Source organism: Bombina bombina, chromosome 4, assembly GCF_027579735.1.
Source record: "Bombina bombina isolate aBomBom1 chromosome 4, aBomBom1.pri, whole genome shotgun sequence".
Taxonomy (NCBI): Eukaryota; Metazoa; Chordata; class Amphibia; order Anura; family Bombinatoridae; genus Bombina; species Bombina bombina.
Genome location: NC_069502.1, coordinates 251615334 through 251629685, shown reverse-complemented (window position 1 = coordinate 251629685; position 14352 = coordinate 251615334). Strand labels below are relative to the sequence as shown.

At 39.4% G+C, this 14352-nt stretch overlaps 1 protein-coding gene across 2 annotated transcripts in view; it reads left to right on the top strand.

Annotated features, from left to right (window-relative positions):
• D2HGDH (D-2-hydroxyglutarate dehydrogenase) overlaps window positions 1–14352 on the top strand; it is a 136417-nt gene that overhangs the window by 59374 nt on the left and 62691 nt on the right. For both annotated transcript variants that reach the window (XM_053709883.1, XM_053709882.1), the window contains 2 exons: window positions 3362–3555; window positions 3632–3800. In XM_053709883.1, the coding sequence (XP_053565858.1) occupies window positions 3362–3555; window positions 3632–3800 (363 nt within the window). The remainder of the gene's footprint in view (window positions 1–3361; window positions 3556–3631; window positions 3801–14352) is intronic.

Below are 14352 nucleotides of genomic sequence, written 5' to 3'. Positions count from 1 at the left end.
TCTCTCTCCCCCTCTCTTTTGCGCGCTCTCTCCCCCTCTCTTTTGCTCGCTCTCTCTCCATCCCTCTCTTTTGCTCGCTCTCTCTCCATCCCTCTCTTTTGCTCGCTCTCTCTCCATCCCTCTCTTTTGCTTTCTCTCCATCCCTCTCTTTTGCTTTCTCTCCATCCCTCTCTTTTGCTCTCTCTCCCCCCCTCTCTTTTGCTCTCTTTCCCCCCCTCTCTTTTTTGCTCTGTCTCTCTCCCCTCTCTTTTTTGCTTGCTCTCTCCCCCCTCTCTTTTGCTCTCTCTCCCCCTCTCTATTGCGCTCTCTCTCCCCCTTCTCTTTTTCTCTCTTCCCTCTATTTTGCTCTTTTGCTCTCACTTCCCCCTCTCTTTTGCTCTTTCTCTCTCTCCCCCTCTCTTTTGCTCTCTCTCTTCCCCTCTCTTTTGCTCTCTCTCTTCCCCTCTCTATTGCTCTCTGTCCCCCCTCTCTTTTGCTCTCTCTCTCCCCCCTCTCTTTTTCTCTCTCTTCCCTCTATTTTGCACTTTCCCCTCTCTTGCTCTCCCTCCCCTCTTCTGCTCTTTCCCCTGTCTTCTGCTCTTTCCTATCTCTTTTTGTCTCCCCCCCCTCTTTCTATTTATCTCCCCTCTCTCTTGCAACGACCACGCCCCGTCACTCCCGGCCACGCCCTGACCATGCCCACACTCTCGCCGTCCATATCCACACTCCCACCTGGCCACGTCCCCGCCCGGCCACGCCCACTTTTGCCCCACCGCCGCAAACAGCATGTCAAGTAAGGCCAGGTGTGTTTGTCCTTGTGCTGTCTCTACTGCGCATGGGCCTTTTATATTATAGGATTAGCAAATCTGGATATAAATCTGTTGATTCCATTTAATCCAGTCTAAAGTATAAGCTTAGCTATGAAACAGAATGAAATAGCAATGCATTGTACTTAAATTATATATTTGGCTTACTTTTGTTATGAAACTAGTGCAATGGTGAAGTAGGCTTCAACTACTTAAATGTTGTACTTAAAGTGATGGTAAACTCTGCTGATTTAGAATTGTAAATTTCAACTCTGCGTACTTTAAATATTGTAACTGCAATAAAATTTCTACTTACTTTTTTGTTTTCAAAGACTGTAAATTTTTCACTTAGCGCTTGTTTGCCCTGCCCTCTCTAAGTTTTCTCAAAGAACTTAAAGGGACAGTCAACACCAGAATTTTTGTTGTTTTAAAAGATAGATAATCCCTTAATTATTCATTCCCCAGTTTTGCATAAACAACACAGTTATAATAATACACGCTTTACCTCTGTAATTACCTTGTATCTAAGCCTCTGCAGACTGCCCCCTTATTTCAGTTCTTTTGACAGACTTGCATTTTAGCCCATCAATGCTTACTCCACTGTAAATTCATGAGCTTTATATTATCTATATGAAACACATGAACTTTATACCCTCTAGTGGTGAAAAACTGTCAAAATGCATTTAGATTAGAGGCCCCCTTCAAGGTCTAAGAAATTAGCATATGAACCTCCTAGGTTTAGCTTTCAACTAAGAATACCAAGAGAACAAAGCTAAATTGGTGATAAAAGTAAATTGGAAAGTTGCTTAAAATTACATGTCCTATTTAAATCATGAAAGATATTTTTCGACTTGACTGCCCCTTTAAGTGATATGTATTGCAGTTCCACCCACTATTCATGTCAGAGCCTCTGTGCGCTCCCGACAGGAATTACAAATAGTGCATGTGCAAGGCTGTCCATGACACAATATGCAATGATTACTTGGTTTTCAGCGCAAACTAGTTAAAAGTCTCGCGCGAGCATATTTATAATCTATATATAACTAAGTAATGTTTTTGGAGACAAATTATTTAAACAGCTCAAAAACTCAGTAACATATTGGATGCGCCTAGAAAAAAAATATGTAACGGTGGGGGGGCTCGCAATAAATAAAAGGTAAAATTGTGAAATATTTCAAATATACTTTATAAAGCTAAAATTGTAAGGTTATTGGGACACATATATTAAGTTATGATCAAGAAAGGACACAGAGTTTACCATCACTTTAAGTATGTTCCACATTGGCCAAGCTTCATATAATACACAGTGACTGCTGAGAGGGCTAACTGTAAATGAATGTGGCCACATTTAAATGTGATATGGTGATTCAGACAGAGCATGTGATTTTAAATAACTTTCATTATCAATTTGTCTTCGTTCTCTTGATATCTTTTGTTGAAAAGCAGGGACGTATGTTTAGGAGCTGCCACATTTCTGGAGCACTATGTGGCAGCAGGTTTTCTAGAATCGTATCCATTTGCCAGAGCACTAGATGGCAACACTATTTCCTGCCATGTAGTGCTCTACATGCCTACCTAGGTATCTGTTCAACACAGAATATCATGGGAAAGAAGCAAATTTGATAATAGAAATAAATTGGAAACTTTTTTTAAATCATTTGCTCTGTCTGAATCACAAAAGAACATTTTTGGGTTTCATATCCCTTTAACAAATATAAGGTATACATCTGGTTTTGGCCGTTTGCAGCTCCATAGAGAACTTGGCACAAGCACCGTTTTTACGTATTAAAAGCAATCAAAGTAAATAATCAGTGTATATTGCAATTTCGTTTTATTTTCATTAATTTATGGGATATTACATTTTTAATGTCATGTCCCATTAATGGTCTGGATACATTACATCTTTAGTATCATGTCCCTGTAATAGCCTGGATCAACTTATACCTGATTACGATAGAATAGGCATGAGAAACACAACTCTATATTCATTGAGCGATGCAGAATAGCACAAAAATATATATATTGTGGCAGTGTACGTTCAAACATGTTAAAACGTTTTGCTTGATAAAAGCTTGGGTAAAAAATGTTCAACTGAATTGCATGTTTGTGGTACTTCCTTTACTGCATTAATCCTTATTGGTTGATAGAGAGGACCCCACAACTATATTAATCTATAAGGTAAAGCCTCCACAATGCTACATATACAATAATACATATATACAGTGATGTGTATACCCCCCCCCACATATAAATGGCAGTGGATAAACATCTTCTACAATGTGTTTTATTACTGATTAATCCCTGCTGATGAGACAGAAACTCAGTGTAAGTAAAGTGTGACACAGAAGAAAAGAAAGATGTCCTGCATCTCTGGTTTGTAGGGATATGGTACTGCAGGACAGTATTGTTGTTCCTTTTGTATATTGTTTTCTAGCAGTTACATATATCTCTTTATATGAGCCAAATAGCAAACTTTTTATTGTTATTCAGTACGTAGAAATGTATTATGGCATCAGTGCATATGTACATCTAAGGACACAACCTTTGTTCTTACAAGCATTTTATATGTTTCTCAGGTGTCCTGGTGTGTCAATCTGGCTGCATTCTCGAATCATTAAATCAATATCTTGAAAGCCGGGGGTATATAATGCCATTAGACCTTGGAGCAAAGGGAAGTTGTCACATTGGCGGCAACTTAGCCACGAATGCTGGTGGTCTGCGACTCCTTAGATATGGATCATTACGTGGAACAGTCTTGGGACTTGAAGTGGTGAGAAAGAGAACTTCATATAGGTGCCATATAGCCCATTCCTGTGACCCCCACTTAGCCAACTTGTATTTCTCAGGTCCTTCCTGATGGCTCCATTATGGACTGCCTCAGCTCTCTCCGCAAGGACAACACAGGATATGATCTGAAGCAGCTTTTCATTGGCTCTGAGGGGACTCTGGGAATAATAACAGCTGTATCTATAATCTGTCCTCGGAAGCCCAGTGCCGTCAATGTAGCACTGCTTGGTAAGGTATAGGTATTATTTCTACCCATCAGTAGAATATAAATAAGGGATTATAGTATGGAATTTTAGAAATCTAATCATTTCAAAGCATATTGTTGCAGCTTTTCATATACCAACTAACATAATTTACATATGAGTTTTTATTAACAGATTTAGAAGCGCAAAAGCTTTGAGCCTTTATTAAAGGGACACTATACCCAAACATTTTCTTTCATGATTAAGGTAGAGAATATAATTTTAAACAACATTCCAATTTACTTCTACAAACCTACTTTGCTTCATTCTTTAGATATACTTTAATGAAGAAATAGCAATGCACACAGTGAACCAATCACAAGAGGCATCTATGTGCAGCTACCAATCAGCAGCTACTAAGCATATCTAGATATGCTTTTCAGCAAAGAATATCAAAAGAATGAAGCAAAATAGATAATAGACGTAAATTAGAAAGCTGTTTATAATTGTATGCTCTTTCTAAATCATGAAAGAAAAAATTGGGGTTTCATGTCCCTTTAAGTTTGAATTATTTAACACAAACATGTTTTCTTGTGCACAAAGGACAAAAGACTTAAAGGGACATTATACACTAGATTTGCTTTGCATAAATGTTTTGTAGATGATCCATTTATATAGCCCATAGTTTGTTTGTTTTTAAAAAATATGTATAGTTTTGCTTATTTTTAAATAACATTGCTCTGATTTCCAGACTCCTAACCAAGCCCCAAAGTTTTAGGAGAGTACCGACGTATACCTCCTCCAGCTTGCTTCTGTTTGTGTAAAGGGTCTTTTCATATGCAGAGGAAGGGGCAGGGGGAGTGTCTGAAATTACCCACATGCAGTGGGTGTTCCAGTAATCTTTTAAACAGAGCTAAACTGGAAACTGGAAGCCATTTTTAAACGGCTTTATACTGGATTTTTATATCAGTATTTGTGCATATTATTCTTTATAATATTGTCTATTACATGCAGTTACATGAAAATTGGTGTATACTGTCCCTTTAAATAGACAATGTACTTAAAAATGTTTCCCCTTTAATGGGTTTCCCTTAACTTGTTATATCGGCTACAGGATATAAAATGTTTAGGAAATTGTTACTTTAGGTTTATTTTTTCTATATGAAATAGTTGTCTTTGGTGGTTGAAACTACAACCCATTTCAATGGGCTGAGCTTTTTGGGAGAGCAGGCACTCATCTTTATTTCTAGGCACCATGTTCTCCTTATCTTATCTCTTTCTGTTTACACAAGAGACAAAGAACAATTGAATATCTGTGTCTAACCCCCCCACCACACACACTGGAAATGTAATTTATTTGTCAGATTCTTGCTTACATTAGTTTTGTATAACCAGTACTTAAAGGGACAGTAAAGTCAAAATTAAACTTGAATGGATAGAGCATAACATCTTATCTGTTTAGTTCTCTTGGTATACTATGTTGAAAAGCATATCTATGTAGGCTCAAGGAGCTGTGAGCTAGCTGCTGATTGGTGGACGCACATATATGCCTCTCTTCATTGGCTTACTGATGTGTTCAGCAAGCTCCCAATAGTGCATTGCTATTCCTTCAACACAGGATACCAAGAGAGTGAAGAAAATTTAGTAATAGTAGTAATTTGGAAAGTTGATTTACAATGTATATTCTGTCTGAATCGTGAAAGAAAAAAAAATTGGGTTTCAAGTCCCTTTAACCCCGTAGTGACCAGATCATTTTAAAATTTTGTTACCGTTAAGGACCAGGGCTATTTTTACATTTCTGCGGTGTTTGTGTTTAGCTGTCATTTATCTCTTACTCATTTACTGTACCCACACACATTATATACTGATTTTCTTGCCATTAAATGGACTTTCTAAAGATACCATTATTTTCATCATATCTTATAATTTACTATAACAAAAAATTATATAAAATATGATGGAAAAAATGGAAAAAACACACTTTTTCTAACTTTGACCCCCAAAATCTGTTACACATCTACAACCACCAAAAAACAACCGTGCTAAATAGTTTCTAAATTTTATCCTGAGTTTAGAAATACGCAATGTTCACATGTTTTTTGCAAGTTATAGGGCAATAAGTACAAGTAGCACTTTGCTTTTTCCAAACCATTTTTCTTTCCTATGGCATGGAGTGTGCACAATGTCATTCCAATTACTAGTGGGATATTCAACTCCTGGCCAGCAGAAGGAGGCAAAGAGCACCCCAGAAAATTGTTAAGTGTAACTTCCCTTACCCATAATCCCCAGTCATTTTCTATGAAGATAGATAATCCTTTTATGGGTATTTTTCCCGGCAAGCAAGGATTGGAGTCTAGCTGTATCCACGTCAATCTCTTTAGTAAGAGTAGTGGTGGCTTTTAGCAGTTAGAAGGCGGCAAGGTTGTCTTTGCTTTACTTCTAACATTTTGCTACCCCTTTGTAGAAAGCCAGGGTTGGTTACTCTGTTCTTTCTTTTACTGCAAGTTCCTGACCTGTACAGGACTGGACTGTTGCAGCTAAGATCTGATGATCGGATCGTCTGCTCTGGACTAGTGAACCTCTCTTCTCAGCTGGAGAGTTTCTGTTTTCATATGCTAGTGGGTTATTCAGTTCCCGGTACAGTAGGAGCCTCAGGCACTCCGAGTTTTTTTTGTTAAAGAGACAGGTGCCTTTTTTTTTTATCTGATCCTCTGATAAGATTTTTTTCTAACAATGTTTGTTTCTGTTAATTTATTAGGACTGTACACATTTTTTTTGTTTTTGTTTTGTGGGAACTGATATCTGCATTGGATTCAGAAAAAAAATCTTCATTTAATATGGATAAATGTTTACTTTGTTTGAAAGTCCCAATTGTACTACCTATGCAATTTTTGTTCCACATGCTTAGCTAAGACCTTAAAATATAAGGACAAATGAATCCCTTGTGAACCTAATGTCTCTCAGGATATTGCTGTTCAAGATATGCCTCAGCTTTCTCCTCAAACGTCCCAAGCATTATCCGTTTTGCATACAGTGCCTTGTGTGTCCTCTCAACCTGCTGGGGGTGTTTATTTACCAGGGGATTTCGCCGCGCAGATAACTTCTGCGGTATCGATGGCTTTGTCAGCATTCCCTTCTTCGGGTAAGCGTAAGAGGAAATCTAAACATTTGTCTGCTAGTAAGGCTTCTGAACCCTCTAAATCTGCGCTGGTCAGCCTTTCTCAATTGTCTGATGAGGAGAATACTTCAGTAGCTTCTGAAGGTGAAATCTCAGACACTTTTGTAGAAAAATCTTTAGAATCTGAAGAGGTAAATTTTAGATTTAAGCGGTTGCTGTGAACACCATAAAGTCTTCTAAAATGGACAGCTGATGAGGTATTTCATGTTCCAAGGAGGATGTCTGAAATTATAGCTCAGGAATGGGATAAGCCAGGGGTTCCCCTGTTTTTAAAAAAATGTTTCCTTTTGCTGACTCTATTCGTGACTCATGGTGCACTGTGCCAAAAGTAGAAGGAGCTATTTCTACTCTTGCTAAGAGAACTACCATTCCTATAGAGGATAGTTGCTCTTTTAAGGATCCAATGGATAAGAAGCTAGAGGCTTACTTAAAAAAGATGTACATCCATCAAGGATTACAGTGGCAACCTGCAGCGAGTATTGCCATGGTTGTAGGAGCAGCATCTAAATTGGTGCAATGCCTTGTCTGATCTTATTTCAGAGGAAACTACGGTAGAGGAGATCCAAGATAGGATCAGAGCCCTTAAACTGGCCAATACCTTTATCTGTGATGCCAACATGCAGATAATTAGACTGGGAGCGAAGATGTCTAGCTTCACTGTGTTAGCCTGCAGAGCTCTGTGGTTAAAATCTTGGTCGGCTGATGTTTCTTCAAAGGCCAAGCTTTTGGCTTTACCATATAAGGATAAAACTCTGTTTGGACCTGGTCTGGCAGAAATTATTTCAGAGATTACGGGTGGAAAAGGTTCTTTCCTGCCTCAGGACAAGAAAAATAGACCTAGGAGTCGGCAGACTTCTAATTTTCCTTCCTTTCGCAACTTTAAAGGGACAGTCAAGTAAAAAAAAAAACTTTCATTTTTCAAATAGGGCATGTAATTTTAAACAACTTTCCAATTTACTTTTATCAACAATTTTGCTTTGTTCTCTTGGTATTTTGGTTGAAAGCAAACCTAGGAAGGCACATATGATAATTTATAAGCCCTTGAAGGCCACCTCTATTTTATTTACTTTTCACAGCAGGGGAGAGCTAGCTCTTGTAGGCCATATAGATAGCATTATGATCACGCCCGTGGCTAGTGGCAGACACTGCACTAATTGGCTAAAATGCAAGTCAATAGATAATAACTAAAAGTCATGTGATTAGGGGCAGTCAGAAGATGCTTAGATACAAGTTAGTCACAGATGTAAAACGTGTATTAATATAACAGTGTTGGTTTTGCAAAACTGGAGAATGGGTAATAAAGGGATTATCTATCTTTTTAAACAACAAAAATTCTGGTGTTGACTGTCCCTTTAAGGGACAGAAGTCCTCCTCTGCCACCTCCAACCCAGATCAATCCAGCTCCACTTGGAAATCCAGCCAGCCCTGGAACAAGGGAAAGCAAAACAAGAAGCCTTCCGCTGACTCTAAATCAGCATGAAGGGTCCGCCCCGGATCCGAGATTGGATCAGGTGGGGGGGGCAGGCTTGTATACGCGATGTCCCAGATCCATGGGCTGTGGACATAGTATCCCAGGGTTACAGAATAGGATTCAAGTCTTTATCTCCAAGGGACAGATTTCTCCTGTCAAGATAATCCTCAAGCCAAGTAAAGAGGGAGGCCTTCTTAAACTGCGTATTGGACCTATTCTCTCTGGGAGTTATTGTACCAGTCCCTCTAAAGGAACAAGGTCTAGAATTCTATTCAAATCTATTTGTGGTTCCCAAAAAGGAGGGAACCTTTCATCCCATCCTAGATTTAAAGTGTCTCAGAATATTCACAAAGGTCCTGGGAGCCCTTTTGGCAATGATCAGATCCCAGGTAATTGCAGTGGCGCCTTATCTAGACGACATCTTGGTACAGGCGTTGTCTTTTCAACTAGCAAAATCTCATACAGAGATGATGTTGTCTTTTCTACGTTACCACGGGTGGAAAGTAAATCTGGAAAAGAATTCTCTAGTTCTGTACAAGTGTATATTTCCTAGGAACAATCATAGATTCCTTGTTCATGAAGATTTTCCTGACGGATGTCAGAAAGTCCAAACTTCTTGCTGCTTGCCTTTCTCTCCAGTCTGCCTTTTATCCAACTGTGGCTCAATGCATGGAGGTGATTGGTCTGATGGTGGCTTCCATGGACATAATTCCTTTTGCTTGTTTCGATCTGCGACCACTGCAGCTTTGCATGCGCTGTTAATGGAACGGAAACCATTCAGATTTATCACAGAGAATAAATCTGGACCCCCTAACGAGACTCTACCTCATGGTTGATTTCACAGGAACATCTGTCTTGGGGCACTTGCTTCCTGTGTGATTGTGACTACGGACGCCAGCCTGTCAGGCTTGGGAGATGTTTGGAGCTATCTGAAGGCTCAGGGCCTGTGGTCTCAGGAACAGTCTTCTGGACAGCAGCCTCCTGAGAGAATTTCAGCTCATTCCACTAGGGCTGTCTCCTCATCTTGGGCTTTCAAAAATTAAGCTTCTGTGGAACAGATTTGCAAGGCGGTTACATGGTCCTTTCTGCATACTTTTTCCAAATTCTACAAATTTGATACTTTTGCCTCGGCTGAGGCCTCTTTTGGGAGAAAGGTTCTTCAAGCGGTTGTGCCTTCCGTTTAAGTCCTCCTGCCTTGTTCTCCCTCCCTGTTCATTCCGTGTCCTCTTGCTTGGGTATTGGTTCCCACTAGTAATTGGAATAACGTTGTGGACTCCCTGCCATAGGAAGGAAAGAAAAAATTTATGCTTACCTGATAAATGTATTTATTTCTGGGCAAGGAGAGTCCACATTTCTGGGCATAGAGAGTCCACGACCCCACCCTCTCTTTTCTTATAATTCGGCAGTTTTTTTGAGTAGACCTCAGGCACCTTTTCACCCTTGTTTTTCTTCTTTTTTCCATTTTCCTTTGTCTGAATGACTGGTGATTATGGGTAAGGGAAGTTACACTTAACAGCTTTGCTAGGGTGCTTTTAGCCTCCTCCTGCTGGCCAGGAGTTGAATATCCCACTAGTAATTGGAATGACGTTGTGGACTCTCCATGCCCGGAAAGAAAGAAATTTATCAGGTAAGCATAAATTTTTGTTTTTATTCAAAATTAGCGATAGTTACATTCAAACACTGATATCTGTCAGGAATCTCTGAATAACCCTTCACATGTATATATATATTTTTTAGTAGACAACCCAAAGTATTGATTTAGGCCCATTTCACCGCCAAATGCGATCAAATACAAAAAAATATGTTGTTTTTTTTCAAAAACCTTTTCACAAACTTTAGGTTTCTCACTGAAATTATTTACAAACAGCTTGTGCAATTATGGCACAAATGGGTGTAAATGCTTATCTGGGGTCCCCTTTGTTCAGAAATAGCAGACATATATGGCTTTGGCATTGCTTTTTGGTAATTAGAAGGCCGCTAAATGCCGCTGCGCACCACACTTGTATTATGCCCAGCCGTTAAGGGGTTAATTAGGTAGCTTTTAGGATTAATTTTAGCTTTAGTGTAGAGATCAGCCTCCCACCTGACATATCCCACCCCCGATCCCTCCTTGACCCCCCTCAAACAGCTCTCTTCTGTCACCACCATCTTAAGTACTGGCAGATAGTCTGCCAGTACTAAAATATAAGTTTCTTTCATGTAATTAGCAAGAGTCCATGAGCTAGTGACGTATGGGATATACATTCCTACCAGGAGGGGCAAAGTTTCCCAAACCTCAAAATGCCTACAAATACACCCCTCACCACACCCACAAATCAGTTTTACAAACTTTGCCTCCTATGGAGGTGGTGAAGTAAGTTTGTGCTAGATTCTACGTTGATATGCGCTCCGCAGCAGGTTGGAGCCCGGTTTTCCTCTCAGCGTGCAGTGAATGTCAGAGGGATGTGAGGAGAGTATTGCCTGTTTGAATTCAATGATCTCCTTCTACGGGGTCTATTTCATGGGTTCTCTGTTATCGGTCGTAGAGATTCATCTCTTACCTCCCTTTTCAGATCGACGATATACTCTTATATATACCATTACCTCTGCTGATTCTCGTTTCAGTACTGGTTTGGCTTTCTACAACATGTAGATGAGTGTCCTCGGGTAAGTAAGTCTTATTTTCTGTGACACTCTAAAGCTATGGTTGGGCACTTTTTTATAAAGTTCTAAATATATGTATTCAAACATTTATTTGCCTTCACTCAGGATGTTCAACATTTCCTTATTTCAGACAGTCAGTTTCATATTTGGGATAATGCATTTGTATATATCATTTTTATCTTACCTTAAAATTTGACTTTTTCCCTGTGGGCTGTTAGGCTCGCGGGGGCTGAAAATGCTTCATTTTATTGCGTCATTCTTGGCGCGGACTTTCTTGGCGCAAATTTTTTTTTTCTATTTCCGGCGTCATACGTGTCGCCGGAAGTTGCGTCATTTTTGACGTTTTTCGCGCCAAAAATGTCGGCGTTCCGGATGTGGCGTCATTTTTGGCGCTAATAGCATTTAGGCGCCAAATATTGTGGGCGTCAAATTTGTCTCACTTTATTTAAGTCTCATTATTTGTTGCTTCTGGTTGCTAGAAGCTTGTTCACTGGCATTTTTTCCCATTCCTGAAACTGTCATTTAAGGAATTTGATCAATTTTGCTTTATATGTTGTTTTTTCTATTACATATTGCAAGATGTCCCACGTTGCAACTGAGTCAGAAGATACTACTGGAAAATCGCTGCCTGGTGCTGGAACTACCAAAGCTAAGTGTATCTGCTGTAAACTTTTGGTAGTTGTTCCTCCAGCTGTTGTTTGTATTAAATGTCATGACAAACTTGTTAATGCAGAAAATATTTCCTTTAGTAAAGTACCATTACCTGTTGCAGTTCCATCAACATCTAATGTTCAGAGTGTTCCTGATAACATAAGAGATTTTGTTTCTGAATCCATTAAGAAGGCTATGTCTGTTATTCCTCCTTCTGGTAAACATAAAAAGTCTTTTAAAACTTCTCTTTATACAGATGAATTTTTAAATGAACATCATCATTCTGATTCTAATGATTCTTCTGATACAGAGGATTCTGTCTCAGAGGTTGATGCTGATAAATCGTCATATTTATTTAAAATGGAATTTATCCGTTCTTTACTTAAAGAAGTCCTAATTGCATTAGAAATTGAGGATTCTGGTCCTCTTGATACTAAATCTAAACGTTTAGACAAGGTCTTTAAATCTCCTGTGGTTATTCCAGAAGTTTTTCCTGCTCCTGGTGCTATTTCTGAAGTAATTTCCAGAAAATGGAATAATTTGGGTAATTCATTTACTCCTTCTAAACGTTTTAAGCAATTATATCCTGTACCGTCCGACAGATTAGAGTTTTGGGACAAAATCCCTAAAGTTGATGGGGCTATTTCTACCCTTGCTAAAGCTTATCTGTGTTCAGGTAATCTTCTTAGACCTGCTATATAATTGGCTGATGTTGCTGCAGCTTCAACTTTTTGGTTGGAAACTTTAGCGCAACAAGTAACAGATCATGATTCTCATAATATTATTATTCTTCTTCAACATGCTAATAATTTTATCTGTGATGCCATTTTTGATATTATCAGAGTTGATGTCAGGTTTATGTCTCTAGCTATTTTAGCTAGAAGAGCTTTATGGCTTAAAACTTGGAATGCTGATATGTCTTCTAAATCAACTCTACTTTCCCTTTCTTTCCAGGGTAATAAATTATTTGGTTCTCAGTTGGATTCTATTATCTCAACTGTTACTGGTGGGAAAGGAACTTTTTTACCACAGGATAAAAAATCTAAAGGTAAAAACAGGGCTAATAATCGTTTTCGTTCCTTTCGTTTCAACAAAGAACAAAAGCCTGATCCTTCATCCTCAGGAGCAGTTTCAGTTTGGAAACCATCTCCAGTCTGGAATAAATCCAAGCCTTCTAAAAAAGCAAAGCCAGCTTCTAAGTCCACATGAAGGTGCGGCCCTCATTCCAGCTCAGCTGGTAGGGGGCAGATTACGTTTTTTCAGAGAAATTTGGATCAATTCTGTTCACAATCTTTGGATTCAGAACATTGTTTCAGAAGGGTACAGAATTGGTTTCAAGATAAGACCTCCTGCAAAGAGATTTTTTCTTTCCCGTGTCCCAGTAAACCCAGTGAAAGCTCAAGCATTTCTGAAATGTGTTTCAGATCTAGAGTTGGCTGGAGTAATTATGCCAGTTCCAGTTTTGGAACAGGGGCTGGGGTTTTATTCGAATCTCTTCATTGTACCCAAGAAGGAGAATTCCTTCAGACCAGTTCTGGATCTAAAAATATTGAATCGTTATGTAAGGATACCAACATTCAAAATGGTAACTGTAAGGACTATATTGCCTTTTGTTCAGCAAGGGCATTATATGTCTACAATAGATTTACAGGATGCATATCTGCATATTCCGATTCATCCAGCTCACTATCAGTTCCTGAGATTCTCTTTCCTGGACAAGCATTAACAGTTTGTGGCTCTGCCGTTTGGCCTAGCTACAGCTCCAAGAATTTTTACAAAGGTGCCCTTCTGTCTGTAATCAGAGAACAGGGTATTGTGGTATTTCCTTATTTGGACGATATCTTGGTACTTGCTCAGTCTTCACATTTACAGAATCTCATACGAATCGACTTGTGTTGTTTCTTCAAGATCATGGTTGGAGGATCAATTCACTAAAAAGTTCATTGATTCCTCAGACAAGGGTAACCTTTTTAGGGTTCCAGATAGATTCAGTGTCCATGACTCTATCTTTGACAGACAAGAGACGTCTAAAATTGATTTCAGCTTATCGAAACCTTCAGTCACAATCATTCCCTTCGGTAGCCTTATGCATGGAAATTCTAGGTCTTATGACTGCTGCATCGGACGCGATCCCCTTTGCTCGTTTTCACATGTGACCTCTTCAGCTCTGTATGCTGAACCAATGGTGCAGGGATTACACAAAGATATCTCAATTAATATCGTTAAAACCGATTGTCCGACATTCTCTGACGTGGTGGACAGATCACCATCGTTTAATTCAGGGGGCTTCTTTTGTTCTTCCGACCTGGACTATAATCTCAACAGATGCAAGTCTTACAGGTTGGGGAGCTGTGTGGGGGTCTCTGACGGCACAACGGGTTTGGGAATCTCAGGAGGTGAGATTACCGATCAATATTTTGGAACTCCGTGAAATTTTCAGAGCTCTTCAGTCTTGGCCTCTTCTGAAGAGAGAGTCGTTCATCTGTTTTCAGACAGGCAAAGTCACAACTGTGGCATACATCAATCATCAAGGAGGGACTCACAGTCCTCTGGCTATGAAAGAAGTATCTCGAATTCTGGTTTGGGCGGAATCCAGCTCCTGTCTAATCTCTGCGGTTCATATCCCAGGTATAGACAATTGGGAAGCGGATTATC